The 18465-nt window shown below is 42.4% G+C and overlaps 1 protein-coding gene across 1 annotated transcript in view; it reads left to right on the forward strand.

Annotated features, from left to right (window-relative positions):
* Positions 1 to 13715: 13715 nt before the first annotated feature.
* SMAP2 (small ArfGAP2) overlaps positions 13716 to 18465 on the forward strand; it is a 47672-nt gene continuing 42922 nt past the window's right edge. Inside the window, exon 1 of the mRNA XM_007164698.2 lies at positions 13716 to 14244. Within this exon, the coding sequence (XP_007164760.1) occupies positions 14142 to 14244 (103 nt within the window). The 5' untranslated portion in view covers positions 13716 to 14141. The remainder of the gene's footprint in view (positions 14245 to 18465) is intronic.

Consider the following 18465-nt stretch of genomic DNA (forward strand, 5'->3'; position numbering starts at 1 on the left):
CCTACCCCTACCCACCCTGCTCCTACTCCTCTGAGGCAACTGTTTTCAGGGGTTTTTTTTGTTTTTGTTTTTCGTTTTTGTCTCTTTTTTTTGGCAATCGTTTTCTTTTTTTTTTTTATAAATTTATTTATTTTATTTGTTTATTTTTGGCTGCGTTGGGTCTTCGTTGCTGCGCAAGAGCTTTCTCTAGTTGCCGCGAGTGGAGGCTACTCTTCATTGCGGTGCGTGGGCTTCTCATTGCGGTGGCTTCTCTTGTTGCGGAGCACGGGCTCTAGGCGTGCACAGGCTTCAGTAGTTGTGGCACGTGGGCTTCAGTAGTTGTGGCTCACGGGCTCTAGAGCACAGGCTCAGTAGTCGTGGCACACGGGCTTAGCTGCTCCGTGGCATGTGGGATCTTCCCAGATGAGGGCTCAAACCCGTGTCCCCTGCATTGGCAGGCGGATTCTTAACCACTGTGCCACCAGGGAAGTCCCTGGCAATCGTTTTCAACGCTTCTTGTTTCTTCTGGAATTTACAAATTTACCTAAATGACATGCTTATACTACCATTATATACCTTTTTGGCTTTGTTTATTCATGTCCTGCTATGGAAGATGAGCATTTAGATTTCTTTTTCTGTATCCTTCCCCCACCACACACCACCTACTTCCTGTCCCACATCTTCCCAATATAGTTAAATAACAATATTTTGTTCAATTAATACTCAATGTCTCTCATATTATGACTAAATATTATTGACTGCTGAGCCTTGTATTCACTGATTACATTTTTTCTGGCTAAACTTTTTTTTCTTCTGGAGTCAATAATTGCTCCATTTTTTATTTGCTTAATTCTCTATGAATCTATGATTAATTCATACCCCTTATCCTCTGACAGAAGAGAATTTCCTCTTGGTTCCAACACATCACCTAATCTAGAAATTTCATTTTTCTTGGCACTGGCCATTCTACTGCTCCAATCTGGGGTAGCTACTCTGCTGTATAACTGTCACCCTGGAATTTCCCTTCTCCATCACACTGGGAATAACCTCTATCTTTTTCCTGTTGAATCCTCTCTTTTTTGGATTTGGTGTTTCCCTTTTCCTTGATTTACTCTGTCATTTTGGACAAAGTATGCATGGGAGGTGAATCAGGTTCCAACAGGAAGCATATGGCCAACACAAAGAGGACAACTGAAAAGAGTTTAAAGAAGGGACCATTTTACAAAATGTGGGCAGGGTTAAAAAAAATTCAAGGGGCATGATGTACCTCGGGGCTAGCAACAGCCGGAAGCTGCTACCCTCAAAGCTGAAAGGGGCAAAAGGAGCTGGTGTTCCCAGAACGCGGTGAGAGCCACAGCCACAGGAGAGGGCTACCTCATAGGCACTCTGGCTGTCACTTAGGAATGTGGTGGTTCTGCCAGCAGGGAGAAAGCAGGGAAAATAAATAATTCAACTTCTATTCACTCCTGCCCTCTGATATCCCACTCATGCCTCCAACTGGCTGAATTCAACCAGAAGCCAGTGTGCAGGGGAGCTGAGCTGATACCCTACACAGAGGTTGCCTCTTGGGGCACAGAGCAGGGTGAAGGGTGGAGAGTGGGTATGGGGGGTGGGTACAGTGGAGCACAGCCAGCATAGGAGGTAAAATTTTGAAATCTAGTGTATCTGAAAGTGTCTTTACTCAATGCTGCCTCTAGAGCAATAGTTCTGCTGGTATAGAATTCTGGGCTGGCAACTCTTTTTTTTTTTTGCTTTTTGAAAACATTTTTATTGGAGTATAGTTGATTTACAATGTTGTGTTAGTTTCTGCTATACAGCAAAGTGAATGAGTTATACATATATATCCACTCTTTTTTAGATTCTTTCCCCATATAGGCCATTACAGAGTACTGAGTAGAGTTCCCTGTGTTATACAGTAGGTCCGTAATAGTTATCCATTTTATATATAGTAGTGTGTATATGTCATTCCCAATCTCCCAATTTATCCCTCCCCCACCTTTCCCCCTTGGTAACCATAAGTTTGTTTTTTACATCTGTGACTCTATTTCTGTTTTGTAAATAAGTTCTCTTGTACCATTGTTTTAGATTCCACATATAAGCAATACCATGTTTGTCTGTGTCTGACTTACTTCACTCAGTATGACAATCTCTAGGTCCATACATGTTGCTGCATATAGCATTATTTCATCCTTTTTTATGGCTGAGTAAAATTGCATTGTATATATGTACCACATCTTCTTTTTTTCTTTTTGAATTTTACCTATTTTTTACACAGCAGGTTCTTATTAGTTATCTATTTTATATATATTAGTGTATATATGTCAATCCCAATCTCCCAATTCATCCCACCACCACCACCCCCGCCACTTTCCCCCCTTGGTGTCCATACGTTTGTTCTCTACATCTGTGTCTCTATTTCTGCCCTGCAAACTGGTTCATCTGTATCATTTTTCTAGGTTCCACATATATGCATTAATATACGATATTTGTTTTTCTCTTTCTGACTTACTTCACTCTGTATGACAGTCTCTAGATCCAACCACGTCTCTACAAATGACCCAATTTCATTCCTTTCTATGGCTGAGTAATATTCCATTGTATATATGTACCACATCTTCTTTATCCATTTGTCTGTCGATGGGCATTTAGGTTGCTTCCATGACCAGGCTATTGTAAATAGAGTTGCAATGAATATTGGGGTACATGTGTCTTTTTGAATTATGGTTTTCTCTGGGTATATGCCCAGTGGTGGGATTGCTGAATCATATGGTAATTCTATTTTTAGTTGTTTTTTTTTTTTAAGTATTTATTTATTTATTTATGGCTGTGTTGGGTGGGTCTTCATTTCTGTGCGAGGGCTTTCTCCAGTTGCGGCAAGTGGGGGCCACTCTTCATCACGGTGCGCGGGCCTCTCACTATCATGGCCTCTCGTTGTGGAGCACAGGCTCCAGATGCGCAGGCGCAGGCTCAGTAATTGTGGCTCACGGGCCTAGTTGCTCCGCGGCATGTGGGATCTTCCCAGACCAGGGCTCGAACCCGTGTCCCCTGCATTGGCAGGCAGATTCTCAACCACTGCGCCACCAGGGAAGCCCTATTTTTAGTTTTTTAAGGAACCTCCATACTGTTCTCCATAGTGACTGTATCAATTTACATTTCCACCAACAGTGCAAGAGGGTTCCCTTTTCTCCACACCCTCTCCAGCATTTGTTGTTTGTAGATTTTCTGATGATCCCCATTCTAACTGGTGTGAGGTGATACCTCATTGTAGTTTTGATTTGCATTTCTCTAACAATTAGTAACGTTGAGCAGCTTTTCATGTGCTTCTTGGCCATCTGTGTGTCTTCTTTGGAGAAATGTCTATTTAGGTCTTCTGCCCATTTTTTGATTGGGTTGTTTGTTTTTTTAATATTGAGCTGCATGAGCTGTTTATATACTTTGGAGATTAATCCTTTGTCCATTGATTCATTTGCAAATATTTTCTCCCATTCTGAGGGTTGTCTTTTCGTCTTGTTTGTAGTTTCCTTTGCTTTGCAAAAGCTTTTAAGTTTCATTAGGTCCCATTTGTTTATTTTTGTTTTTATTTCCATTACTCTAGGAGGTGGATCAAAAAAAATCTTGCTGTGATTTATGTCAAAGAGTGTTCTTCCTATGTTTTCCTATAAGAGTTTTATAGTGTCCGGTCTTACATTTAGGTCTCTAATCCATTTTTTTTTAAATTTATTTATTTTTTATTTTTATTTTTGGCTGCATTGGGTCTTTGTTGCTGGATGCGGGCTTTCTCTGGTTGTGGCGAGCGGGGGCTACTCTTCGTTGTGGTGTGTGGGCTTCTCATTGCAGTGGCTTCTCTTTTTGTGGAGCACGGGCTCTAGGCGTGCAGGCTCAGTAGCGTGGCACATGAGCTCTAGAACACAGGCTCAGTAGTTGTGGCACACGGGATTAGTTGCTCTGCAGCATGTGGGATCTTCCCAGGCCAGGGCTCGAACCCATGTCCCCTGCATTGGCAGGCGGATTCTTAACCACTGTGCCACCAGAGAAGCCCCTCTAATCCATTTTGAGTTTATTTTTGTATATGGTGTTAGGGGGTGTTCTAATTTCATTCTTTTATATGTAGCTGTCCAGTTTTCCCAGCACCACTTATTGAAGAGACTGTCTTTTCTCCATTGTATATCCTTGCCTCCTTTGTCATAGATTTTCACAATACTGATTCTTCCAATCCAAGAACATGGTATATCTCTCCATTTGTTTGTTTCATCTTTGATTTCTTTCATCAGTGTCTTATAGTTTTCTGAGTACAGGTCTTTTACCTCCTTAGGTAGGTTTATTCCTAGGTATTTTATTCTTTTTGTTGCAATGGTGAATGGGATTGTTTCCTTAATTTCTCTTTCTGATCTTTTGTTGTTAGTGTATAGGAATGCAAGAGATTTCTGTGCATTAATTTTGTATCCTGCAACTTTACCAAAGTCATTGATTATCTCTAGTAGTTTTCTGGTGGCATCTTTAGGATTCTCTATATATAGTATCACGTCATCTGCAAACAGTGACAGTTTTACTCCTTCTTTTCCAATTTGTATTCCTTTTATTTCTTTTTCTTCTCTGATTGCCATGGTTAGGACTTCCAAAGCTATGTTGACTAATAGTGGTGAGAGTGGACATCCTTGTCTCGTTCCTGATCTTAGAGGAAATGCTTTCAGTTTTTCACCATTGAGAATGATGTTTGCTGTGGGTTTGTTGTATATGGCCTTTATTATATTGATGTAAGTTCCCTTTATGCCCACTTTCTGGAGAGTTTTTATCATAAATGGGTGTTGAATTTTGTCAAAAGCTTTTTTTGCATCTATTGAGATGACCATATGGTTTTTGTTCTTCAATTTGTTAATATGGTGTATCACAGTGATTGATTTGCATATATTGAAGAATCCTTGCATCTCTGGGATAAATCCCACTTGATCATGGTGTATGATCCTTTTAATGTGTTGTTGGATTCTGTTTGCTTGCATTTTGTTGAGGATTTTTGCATCTATATTCATCAGTGATATTGCTCTATAATTTTCTTTTTTTGTAGTATCTTTGTTTGGTTTTGGTATCAGGGTGATGGTGGCCTCATAGAATGAGTTTGGGAGTGTTCCTTCCTCTGCTATTTTTTGGAAGAGTTGAGAAGAATGGGTGTTAGCTCTTCTCTAATTGTTTGATAGAATTCACCTGTGAAGCCATCTGGTCCTGGACTTTTGTTTGTTGGAAGATTTTTAATCACAGTTTCAATTTCTGTGCTTGTGATTGGTCTGTTCATATTTTCTATCTCTTCCTGGTTCAGTCTTGGAAGGTTATACCTTTCTAAGAATTTGTCCATTTCTTCCAGGTTGTCCATTTTATTGGCATAGAGTTGCTTACAGTAGTCTCTTAGGATGCTTTGTATTTCTTTTTTCTTTTTTCTTTTTTTTTTTTTATCTAGTCAGTGTTTAAATTTCCCCAATTGTCTCACAACTTTTCATTCTTTCTTTCTTTTATTTATTTATTTATTTATTTATTTATTTATGGCTGTGTTGGGTCTTTGGTTCGTGCGAGGGCTTTCTCCAGTTGCGGCAAGCGGGGGCCACTCTTCATCGCGGTGCGCGGGCCTTTCTCTATCGCGGCCCCTCCCGTTGCGGGGCACAGGCTCCAGACGTGCAGGCTCAGCAATTGTGGCTCACGGGCCCAGCTGCTCCGTGGCATGTGGGATCTTCCCAGACCAGGGCTCGAACCCGTGTCCCCTGCATTAGCAGGCAGATTCTCAACCACTGCGCCACCAGGGAAGCCCGCTTTGTATTTCTGTGGTGTCCGTTGTAACTTCTCCTTTTTCATTTCTAATTTTATTGATTTGAGTCCTCTCCCTCTTTTTCTTGATGAGTCTGTCTAAAGGTTTATCAATTTTGTTTACTTTCTCAAAGAACCAGCTTTTAGGTCTATTGATCTTTGCTATTGTTTGTTTTGTTTCTATTTAATTTATTTCTGCTCTGATCTTTATGATTTCTTTCCTTCTACTAACTTTGGGTTTTGTTTATTCTTCTTTCTCTAGTTCCTTTCGGTGTAAGGCTAGGTTGTTTATTTGATATTTTTCTTGTTTCTTGAGGTAGGCTTGTATTGCCAAAAACTTCCCTCTCAGAACTGCTTTTGCTGCATCCCATAGGTTTTGGATCGTCGTGTTTTCGTTGTAATTTGTCTCTAGGTATTTTTTGATTTCCTCTTTGATTTCTTCAGTGATCTCGTGGTTATTCAGTAACGTATTGTTTAGCGTCCATGTGTTTGTGTTTTTTGCGGGGTTTTTTTTCCCTGTAATTGATTTCTAATCTCATAGCATTGTGGTTGGAAAAGATGCTTGATATGATTTCAATTTTCTTAAATTTACCAAGGCTTGATTTGTGACCCAAGATGTGATCTATCCTGGAGAATGTTCTGTGTGCACTTGAGAAGAAAGTGTAATCTGCTGTTTTTGGATGGAATGTCTTATAAATATCAATTAAATCTATCTGGTCTATTGTGTCATTTAAAGCTTCTGTTTCCTTATTAATTTTCTGTCTGGATGATCTGTCCATCGGTGTAAGTGAGGTGTTGAAGTCCCCCATTATTATTGTGTTACTGTCAATTTCCTCTTTTATAGCTGTTAGCAGCTGCCTTATGTATCGAGGTGCTCCTATGCTGGGTGCATATATATTTATAATTGTTATATCTTCTTCTTGGATTGATCCCTTGATCATTATGTAGTGTCCTTCCTTGTCTCTTGTAACATTCTTTATTTTAAAGTCTAATTTTATCTGATATGAGTATTGCTACTCCAGCTTTCTTTTGATTTCCATTTGCGTGGAGTATCTTTTTCCATCCCCTCACTTTCAGTCTGTATGTGTCCCTAGGTCTGAAGTGGGTCTCTTGTAGACAGCATATATATGGGTCTTGTTTTTGTATCCATTCAGCGAGCCTGTGTCTTTTGATTGGAGCATTTAATCCATTCATGTTTAAGGTAATTATCGATATGTATGTTCCTATTATCATTTTCTTAATTGTTATGGGTTTGTTTTTGTAGGTCTTTTTCTTCTCTTGTGTTTCCCACTTAGAGAAGTTCCTTTAGCATTTGTTGTAGAGCTGGTTTGGTGGTGCTGAATTCTCTTAGCTTTTGCTTGTCTGTAAAGCTTTTGATTTCTCCATCGAATCTAAATGAGAGCCTTCCTGGGTAGAGTAATCTTGGTTGTAGGTTCTTCCTTTTCATCACTTTAGGTATATCATGCCACTCCCTTCTGGCTTGTAGAATTTCTGCTGAGAAATCAGCTGTTACCCTTATGGGAATTCCCTTGTATGTTATTTGTCGTTTTTCCCTTGCTGCTTTCAATAATTTTTCTTTGTCTTTAATTTTTGCCACTTTGATTACTATGTGTCTCTGCGTGTTTCTCCTTGGGTTTATCCTGCCTGAGAGTCTCTGAACTTCCTGGACTTGGGTGGCTATTTCCTTTCCCTTGTTAGGGAAGTTTTCGACTATAATCCCTTCAAATATTTTCTCAGGTCTTTTCTCTCTCTCTTCTCCTTCTGGGACCCCTATAATGCGAATGTTGTTGCATTTAGTTGTCCCAGAGGTCTCTTAGGCTGTCTTCATTTCTTTTCATTCGTTTTTCTTTATTCTGTTCCACAGCAGTGAATTCCACCCTTCTGTCTTCCAGGTCACTTATCCGTTCTTCTGCCTCAGTTATTCTGCTATTGATTCCTTCTAGTGTATTTTTCATGTCAGTTATTGTATTGTTCACCTCTGTTTGTTTGTTCTTTAATTCTTCTAGGTGTTTGTTCTTTAATTCTTCTAGGTCTTTGTTAAATATTTCTAGCATCTTTTTGATCTTTGCCTCCATTCTTTTTCTGAGGTCCTGTATCATCTTTAGTTGTTTTTCTGGGGTTTTTTTTTTATTTTTTATTTTATTTTTTTTAAGTATTTGTTTTGTTTTGTTTTTTTAATTTATGGCTGTTTTGGGTCTTCTTTCCTGTGCGAGGGCTTTCTCCAGTTGTGGCAAGTGGGGGCCACTCTTCATCGCGGTGCGCGGGCCTCTCACTATCACAGCCTCTCTTGTTGCGGAGCACAGGCTCCAGACGCGCAGGCTCAGTAATTGTGGCTCACAGGCCCAGCCGCTCCGTGGCATGTGGGATCTTCCCAGACTAGGGCTCGAACCCGTGTCCCCTGCATTAGCAGGCAGATTCTCAACCACTGCACCACCAGGGAAGCCCTTTTTCTGGGGTTTTATCCTGTTCCTTCATCTGGTACAAAGTCCTCTCCTTTTCATTTTGTCCATCTCTCTGTGAATGTGGTTTTCCTTCCACAGGCTGCAGAACTGTAGTTCTTCTTGCTTCTGCTGTCTGCCCTCTGGTGGATCTGGGCTGGCAACTCCTTTTCCTCGGGATTTTGGAGGCAATTTCCATTGTTCCCTGGCTTCCAGAGTTGCTGTTGAGAACTCTGTGCCATCCTGATTCTTGATCCTTTTTATGTGACTTGTTTTTCCTTTCTGGAAACTTAAGATCTTGTCTTTGCCCCAGTGTTCTGCTATTTGGTGAGGGGTAAGTTTCTGTTTTTATACAACAGGGTCTGCAGAGTAGGCCAGGCCAGGTATACTTGCTCAATCCCTCCTAGGCCCTGAAAATGCAAGAAATATGAATATCTGTGCCCACTCTCCTGCATCATTACATAGTTGCAATGCAACTGCTCACATGTGATGTCTGGTCACTATTATGCACCTGCAGGCAACATAGCATGATTGCAGTGATGGTGAGTTAGGCTGGGATTCAGACATTGCTAGTACAGACGACTCTGCCTCCTCTCCCAGATTCGTACTGGTTGATAGTCATGGGAGGTTTTATTGTGAAACTAAGTGAGAGAAGGGAGGACAGAGATGTTTAGTAGAGGTAGGGAGCTCAAGTTGTCTTGAGGAAAATGGTGAGTTTATATGGCATTGAAGTCTGTTCCCCTCAGACTCTTCAGGTCCCTGGGCAATGGGCCTGAGCCCTTAGGTTAGAAGGAGAGGTTCAAACCCAGCTAAGCTGCCTTTAAGAAAGACTTTGTGAGGACTTCTCTGGTGCTGCAGTGGTTAAGAATCCGCCTGCCAATGCAGGAGACACGGGTTCGAGCCCTGGTCCAGGAAGATCCCACATGCCGCGGAGCAACTAAGCCCGTGCACCACAACTACTGAGCCCACACTCTAGAGCCCACAAGCCACAACTACTGAACCTGCATGTTGCAACTACTGAAGCCCGTGAGCCTAGAGCCCGTGCTCTGCAACAAGAGAAGCCACCGCAGTGAGAAGCCCGTGCACCGCAATGAAGAGTAGCCCCAGCTCGCCCCAACCAGAGAAAGCCCGCATGCAGCAACGAAGACCCAATGCAGCCAAAAATAAATAAATAAATATATTTTTAAAAAAGGAAAGAAAGACTTTGTGAGACTGCACACCAGTCATATGGGGCCCAGATGACAATGTGTGATGGAGCTGGGGAGAGGCCATCCTCTCTGTCCTTGCAAGGAACCACCACTGATCACCTGGAGTCCTGAGAAATGCTATGAACAGCAAGAAATAGTGCTGTTGACAGAGACACGGCTTTCTCACAGTGCACTCCATCAGCAATGGAAAATCGAGGCTCTTCCTAGAGTCTCAGGCTGTGGAAATAGACAAATGTGAAGTGGAGCAGGAGAGGAGGGGCATGTAGCTCAGCCTCAGAGCTCAAAGAGTTGGCTTATGGATCAGATATACGTTTGCAAGGCAGGGGAAGCTTTTAAATAATCACAAGTGCTCTACACTGAGAAAAAAATTGAGAGTTGGCTGAAGAGAGTTATTGAATAGATTATGAGTTCACTTGAGACTCTTAGTTCATTTACATGTGACAAATAGTACAGAGCTAGCAATAAAATGGAGAACCTAATTATCCAGCTTTTTTTTTTCAATTTTTATTTTACATTGGAGTATAGTTGATTGACAATGTTGTGTTAGTTTCAGGTGTACAGAAAAGTGATTTCATTTTACATATACATATATCTATTTTTTTTCAGATTCTTTTCCCATATAGGTTATTATAAAGTACTGAGTAGAGTTCCCTGTGCTGTACCGTAGGTCCTTTTGGTTATCTCAGCTTTCTTGATGAAAGTCATTTTATTGAGTATTACCCTGAATAGGTAAAGTGTCTGAGCAGTGGATTAGAACTGCTTTATTTCAATATGTGACTCAGAAGATTTGATCTCTTAGCAAGAAGATATACTAATGATATTCTCCAATAGCAACAGTCCCAAAATATTCACCATACCATTTTTTTGGTAGTATTCTGGGCATTTTACCACAGTGACTATTCTAATATAACAGTTTAAAAACAAGTTTCTATTTTGTACTTTTATTTATGTGAGTTGGGGTTTCAAAATATTCTGATATAAAGACCAAGAAGAGAAATCATCTGGCAGTTGAGTATATGTGGTGTCAAGTCTCTTCAATTCATCCCAATTTTCTGAAATCCATAGGTATAATGCAACCAAACTGTATCCAGTAGCCACTGAGACAGATAGGGAACTCTTATCTCTGGCGGTAGCTAATGTGAAATAGTTTTATGACAAGATAACACAGTCACATTATGGAATAGAGGGAACATTTTTGCAAGAATTGTCAAGGAAAAATTCAAGACTTCAAAAACAAATATATGTACTTGGGGAGAGGAGAAGTTTGCTTTGGCCATATTCTCAGACCCTGGGATATGCATTCACTTTCCTCTGCTTTTTTTTTTTTTTTTGGCCATGCCACCTAGGATCTTAGTTCCCCGATCAGGGATCGAACCCATGCACCCTGCAGTGGAAGCATGGAGTCCTAACCACTGGACCGCCAGGGAATTCTCTCCTATGTTATTAATAATAATAATAATAATAACAATAATAATAATAGCAGCTAATACTTGATGTATCAGTTGGGATAGGCTCCGTTATGCCTGGGGGTAAACAAAATTCAGTGGCTTAACACAAAGAAAGCTAATTTCTTGTTCATGCTACATATCCTTTATGGGTTGGCAGCGGGCTCTCACTTATTAGCTACTCAGGAATTTAGGATAATAGAGCAACCACTGTTATGGACTGAATGTTTAAGTCCATAATTCCCCAAATTCATATGTTGAGATCCTGCCCCCTAACGTGATTGTATTAGGAAGTTCAGCCTTTGGAAAGTGATTAGGTCATGAGGGTGAGGGTGGAGTCCTCATTAATGGGATTAATGCCCTTATAAAGGGACCCCAGAGAGCTCTATTGCCCCTTCCACCATGTGAAGACACAGTGCTAAGTCCCCTGCTGTGAACCAGGAAGCGGGCTCTCACAGAATCTTTTGGTGCCTTGATCTTGTACTTCCCAGTCTCCAGAACTGTGAGAAATAAATTTCTGTTTATAAGCCACCCAGTCTATGGTATTCTGTTATGGTACTAAGACAACCACCATCTTGAACGTTGATGGTTTCCATGCCAGAGGGAAAGAGAATCCGAGGAGTCTCAAAGCAGTAAATAAATGCTTCAGGCATGAAGTGACACATATCCTTTCTGCTCAAACTCATTGGCCACACCCAACCATAAGAGGGCCATGAAATAAAACCCTACCATGCACCCAGAAGGCAGAAAGCCAGAGATATTTAGTGAAGAGCATTAATTGTCTATCGCTCACTGAGTGCCAAGAGCTATTCTAAATATATTACAGGCATTATCTCAGTTAAGCTTCACAAAAATCCTATGAAATAGGTGGGTTTAAAATCATTATCATACACATTTTACACAGAGAGGTTAAGTTACATGATAAAAGTCATACAGATAGTAAGTGGTAAAGCTCTTTTAAAGCTTTAAAAGATTTAAATCCAGTCATTCTGGTCCCATAGTCTGTGTGCTTAACCACCAGACTAGGCAATCTCTCTCTAGATGGGGAATTTTGAGAAGCACTGTCATAGATCATGGAGAGCCACTAAAGGGTTTTTAATCAGGAGTGTTAGTCAACCAGATTTGCCATTTAGAAAGCTCTCTCCAAAGAGTGGGGTGAAGGATCAAATTAACTAAGGTTAGACTAAGGCAGGAAGGCTATTTGCATAGTGCAGAGATGAAGATGAGGAGAATTTGAACTAAGGCACAATGATCACAATTAACTGGGTAATCTTGAGCCTTTCTTTCATCAACTTGAGACTCTGTTTCATCATTTTTTGAAAAATGATTATGTTAATACCTATCCTGATGCGGTTTTCTGAGGATTATAATATATAACATAAGCAAAAACTCTGATAGTACTAAGGCTCTGGAATCATAGAGATCTAGGTTAAAAATCCCAGCTCTACTACTCCCTAGATGAAGGAGTTTATTATTCTAACTCTCAGTTTGCTCATTTGTAAAATAGGTGTTAAAATAAGGAAATTTAAGTAAGTTAAAGTAAGAAAAATGATTACAAATGGGATATAGGTTGAGAAAATTAGCTTAGGAGGAAGGCAGAATTCCTTCTAGAGAAAGAACTGAGAGTTTGTTTAGGAAAAATACCTTAATGAACTTTTGTGTTTATGAAAGTCAAATCTCCTTAGGCATGGCTTAGAAGGAAAGAGCTTTAGACAGAGAATCAAATTGTTTTGATTGATAAAGTAATAGAAAATTTTAGTTTTCCTCTGATGAAAGTTTTGAGGGCATCCTGATGTTTGGGGGAAAGTAAAGAGATGGAGGAGAGTTTGCCTAGAGATAAGATAACTCTGAGCATCTGGTCTTACCAGCTTCCCTGATCCATTCTTCCCATAGCAGCAGTGACCTTTTAAAACCACTAATTGAATCATGTTGTTCCCCCTCCCCCCAGGACAGTGCCTGATACTTAAAAGTTTCTCAGCAACAAACTGCTAAGCCAATGAATGAACGGAATGAGTGAACAAAAACATTTGCCAGATGGCAGGTGGGTCCCTAAAGAAAAGGACAGCCATTGAGAAATTCTGTACTTACTACACTCTGTAGTGAGGGTGGCTTTGGACAGTGGTGTTTAATAATCATTTTAAAGTAGTTACCTATTCTTTTACTGTAATTACCCCTCCTCTCCATTCCACCTCTCCAAATAACCTTCAGTAAAGGTCTGCTGCACAAAACTGCACTATTTTGGGAGGATTGAGGAATGAAACAAGAAAGTGTCTAGGCACCAGGCAAAACAATGCCCAAAGATGTCATTAATCACAAGAGGAGACCTAATGAACAGGGGGACCAGGAATTCAGCAGGAGCATGCATTCCAAGTGAGAGGTAACCAGAATCCTCTGAAAAGTTGGGGAGGTTGTGATGTCCTCTTATCCTGGGTTAGGAGGTTGGGCCCTTCTATTTGGCTGTTGAAGGAAAGAATAAGCTGGAGGACTTTGGAGTATTCACAACCACCACGTTACATAAGGATGGTAAATATTTAACTCGTAGAGAGGTTTTGGGATTATATTGGGATAATGCATATAAAGCGCTTAGCACAGCGCCTGGCACATAGTAAGAGCTCAGCTAATGTTAATTGTTTCCCTTCGCTTGCCTCTACTCTCTCCACTCGCTTTCCGCCGGCTCCATTCATTCTTTTCCAAGGACATGCAGGGGGCGGGCCCACTTCCCCCTCCGCCCCACCCAAGCTCCGCCCCTCACTTCTGCCCCGATTGGTTCCTGAGAGGCGGAGCGGAGGGAAGAGCCCAGTCCGAAGCGGTGGGGGCGGGGCGCATGCGCGGGCTGGGAGGGGTGGAGGAGGAGAGGAAGAGCTGCCGGAAGTAGGCGGCAGAGGTGGTGGCAGGGCTGGCAGCAGCTGCCAGGGAAACCGAGGCGCGGGACGCACGGCTCGCAGACAGGCAGGCCTGGGGGTCGTCTCTGCGCCCGGCACGCAGGAGGCCTGAGCGTCCCCCTTGCCTGGGCTGAGGGTCCCTGCCTGGTCCGGCAGCCTCGTCGGGACCTGGGTCTTTCCCTAAGCCCGCCAGGGGGCGCCGCGCTGAGGGGCTGCAGAGTGGGGGGCGGGCGCGGCTGACCCGAGAAGGGGTGCCGGGCCGGGCGGTGGGAGAGGGCTCTCCCCCGCTCAGGAGGTGCCCCTGGGCGGGGGACCAGGAGTCCTCACCTCCGAACTGAGGCAGGGGTTTCTGGGGGCGAGGAGGGCGCGTCGCCCTCTGCCCCCGCCGGCACCCTGGCCATGACGGGCAAATCGGTGAAGGACGTGGATCGGTACCAGGCGGTCCTAGCCAACCTGCTGCTGGAGGAGGATAACAAGTTTTGTGCGGACTGCCAGTCTAAAGGTAGCACATCCCACCTGGCGGGCGAGGGGTCCAGCCTCCGGGCGGCGCGGGGGAGGCGGCCTGTGTGGGGAGGGGGCGGTCTCTGGAGCTTAGGTGGCCCGGATCATCTAAATGGTAACGCGTGCTACCGTTGCTGATGAGGCTGCTAGGTGTTCTGCGGCGCCGGGATTGGTGTGGGGAGAGGTTGCGAGGGCGAGTGTGTGTGGTTGGGGGGTGGGGCGGTGGTGGTGTGGGTGGAAGTGGCGTGGTGTGTGCAGGTGAGAATGTCTGTATTTCAGGGCTCTGAATGAGTTCTGGGCCGACTGTCAGTCCAGAGGCGGCCCAGAGCTCGCAGCCTTCCGCTTGCAAAGCTGGGGGCGAACTGCGGTGGTGCGCGCGGGGGCGGGGGGGGGGGGGCGGGGAGAAGCGAGATGACGGGGAGGAAAACTGCTTAAATGATTTTTAAAGGTGGTGAGCGTCGCTGCCTGCTATTTGGTTAGCAGTTCCATCTGTCATTTTACAGCCTTGCTGAGATCTGACAGAGCGCTTAGGTGGCTTTCCTCTTTTTGGATGTGTGGAGGGGGGAACTGCCTTATGCAGTGACACAGTGCGGACTTCTAGACAGCCTAGCCCTGGCTTGTGGAGTGTGTTGGAGGCCTGATGTGTGTGTGGTGGCAGAAACTAGCAGACTGTGTCTGTAGTGCAGGATTGGTTTAATCAGTGCGGAGGAGGAAGCAAGGGATACATCGAATTTGTTGCTTTCATGGCCGTCATCCTTCTAAAGGTGAAATATGACCGTTGTAGACTGGCAGAGCCATTTAGTCTTTGTTTTCTGTGCCCTCAAAGATTCATGATTTGATACAATTACAAATCAGTATGCTACGAAAGCTTGGTTATTAGTGAAATATTTGCACTCGAAATTGATAGATTATAAATATTTTGTTTCCTTATTTTCTTTCTGAATTCTTTGGAATATAAATTGGAGAAGTTGGGAAAATTCTTTTCCTTTTTGGTTTGGGTAGAAAGGGATATATTTTGGGAGCTATTGTTAATTTACTTTTGTTCATAATGCAGTGAATTTACCTGGATTGTTTGCCATATAGCATGTTGGGCGTATAGTACACAACAAACGTTCAAATGTATTTGTATTTATCAATATTGAGAAAGGAAGTACATGCTTAATTGATGCTTTCACTTAATTACGTTTTATTTTAGAGAAGTAAGGTTTTTGTTTTGTTTTTGTGTTTTTATTTTTGGCTGCGTTGGGTCTTCGTTGCTGCACGCGGGCTTTTCTCCGGTTGCGGCAAGCGGGGGCTACTCTTCGTTGAGGTGCACGGGCTTCTCATTGTGGTGGCTTCTCTTGCTGGGAGCGCGGACTCTCTAGGCACGTGAGCTTCAGTAGTTGTGGCACACGGGCTCAGCAGTTGTGGCTCGCGGGCTCTAGAGCGCAGCCTCAGTAGTTGTGGTGCACAGACTTAGTTGCTCTATGGCATGTGGGATCTTCCCGGGCCAGGGCTCGAACCCCTGTCCCCTGCCAACAGGCGGATTCTTAACCACTGTGCCACCAGGGAAGTCCGAGAAGTAAGGTTATTTAAGGAGAACAGGAGACAGATACTTTGATTTGGACACCTTGTAGTATATTTTAGTAGCCTTTACCAATGGATAAATGGCATGTGCCATTAGGAAAGCAGGTTCCCAGGCTTCTCTCCTGAATTTTTGCATTGGCAATAATTCATTTTAAAAAGTACTTTAGAATCAATTTACGTTGAGTAAGTTAATTTCTTATAGTTGACTCTTGTGAGATCCTGTGCTAGATCTATTGGAAGATTCGGTTTAAAATTTAAGAGTATATCTCTTGGTTTTACTCAAATTCCCTTGTGTCCTCAGTTGACAGATCTTGAGTCACAGTGAAGCAACCCACTGGAGTGAGCATTGCTACATTTGGGGAGTCAGATGCCATTTTGATGATTAGTACCACCCCCATCCCCTATTTTGCATACCACTCTTATACTTACTCATATTCCTATAAAATATAGCACATGGAGGTTGATTCATCACGTCTTCCTCCAAATTTTCCGTTGCTCTTTATCAACAGAATTACTGGGGATCAGGTAATAAAACATTAGTCAATTCATTCTTAATGAGAGCTAGTAACTGCTGGCCTGTAAACTTTATTAACTGCTCTTGATAATAGAATCCTGGTTTCTGAAACAATTTCTTTTCACAAATTAGCTTTACATATTGGCTTGGTGGCTTCAGTGACTCGGCCATTGTATTAAAAAGGAGATAATGTGTCAGTCAGTCATCTTTCAGTTAAGACATTTGTTGTGGCCTCAGTTTATCCAGTTTGTGAATTAGCTAGCCCCTTCCACTCTTTCAACTCCTTTTACTCATTTTCCCTCTCCTTTTTCCTGATTTTAGTTGTTGTAATCATCATGTGGACAAATGTCAGACCATGGAAGGAAGAAACACTTGCATCTGTAGATTAAGTTAGCTGTTCAGCTCTGGTAAAAATAAATAATAATAATACATTTAGTGGGAGGAGGAATTTTAAAGCTGTAGGCTAAAATGAGGTTTGTACTTGAGTATTTATCTGTAGGTCTCATGTCCTTTCTTCCTTAGAAAACTGAGAGCTTAATTGTATAGGACCTGGTGAGTGACTGCTTGCTAATCCATTAATATGAAATCAGATGATGTAGCCCTGAACTGCAGACCTTTGAGCAGGTATTTTTATAATGTTCCAAAATAACTCTGACAATAAATCTTTTTTAAAAAAATCTTAAACTGATTTAAGAATGATATTATCTTTAGATATGTAATTTGAACATCAGAATAGAGAATAATCATGTGTTCTCTTTGTATAGTACAAGTTTTGTTGGTCCTGGGGTTTTTTAACTCTCTTGAGCATGAGACTCACCAGTTTCCGGTACCTCTAAGGCATTGAAATAATTTCTGTGTGGGAACGGAGGCTGCTTTGGTATTGCCTTTAAAAAAATGCTGTGACTTGCTTTAGGCTGAAAGATGTGGTTTCATCACCCAAAGCCCTTAAGTTATTGTGACCTTTAGGGTAAAATTTTGGACTGACTTAAGTTGTGGAAGAACAGAGGACAAACATACTGGAAATTTCAGATATGTTAATGGTTAATTCCATCTAGTTGAGGCCAGGTCCCGTTTTTGGATAGACCCTTGGTGGGGTTATACTGGTCTAAGGTTTAGTCTTTAGCTCTGCAGTTGCATATTTTATCAGTGTGGCTAGAATAACCCCTAATCAACCTCGTCAAAGACTGGTTTAGATCTTCCCTGGTGGCGCAGTGGTTAAGAATCCGCCTGCCAATGCAGGGGACACGAGTTTGAGCCCTGGTCCAGGAAGATCCCACATGCCGTGGAACAACAAAAGACTTGTTTAAACTGGACACTATCTTATTTACCATGAAAGGATCTACCTTTCTGATGACCTGAATACTTATATCCACTGTTGGGACACTCCTTTCTCAGTATCAAGGTTAGTGAAAACTTGAGAGCTGTTTAATGAGCAAAGAATTAGAATGGAAGAAATTTGATGGTCTTGAGGAATATTTACTTCCAACTGTGAAATACCACATGGAATTCTGGAGTCTGACAAAAACTTTGTAATACCTTTTTACTTCTCTGTTCTTCTGCTACATCCCATTTCTGAAATGTTTCACTTTGAATCACCTAACCATTGCCTTTGTTCCAACTCCCATTATGTATTCTTAAATTTCAATTCACTTTTTGCAAAACCACTTTCATGCGGTTCAGAATTCAAAAAGTTCAAAAGGGAATATGTACAGTGAAAAGTGGTGTTCCTGTCCCTGATCCCTTAGCCACCATTTTCCAGTGCTTCTGGAAGTAACCACTGTTAGTAATTTCTTATGTGAATTTTTTTTTAAATTTATTTATTTATTTATTTTGGGCTGTGTTGGGTCTTCGTTTCTGTGCGAGGGCTTTCTCCAGTTGCGGCGAGCGGGGGCCACTCTTCATCGCGGTGCGCAGGCCTCTCACTGTCATGGACTCTCCCGCTGTGGAGCACAGGCTCCAGACGCGCAGGCTTAGTAGTTGTGGCTCACGGGCCTAGTCGCTCCGCGGCATGTGGGATCTTCCCGGACCGGGGCACGAACCCGTGTTCCCTGCATTGGCAGGCGGATTCCTAACCCCTGCGCCACCAGGGAAGCCCTCTTATGTGAATTTTAAGAGATAGTATATGCATGGACAAAAAAACTA

The sequence above is a fragment of the Balaenoptera acutorostrata genome, chromosome 1 (assembly GCF_949987535.1).
Source record: "Balaenoptera acutorostrata chromosome 1, mBalAcu1.1, whole genome shotgun sequence".
Lineage (NCBI taxonomy): Eukaryota > Metazoa > Chordata > Mammalia > Artiodactyla > Balaenopteridae > Balaenoptera > Balaenoptera acutorostrata.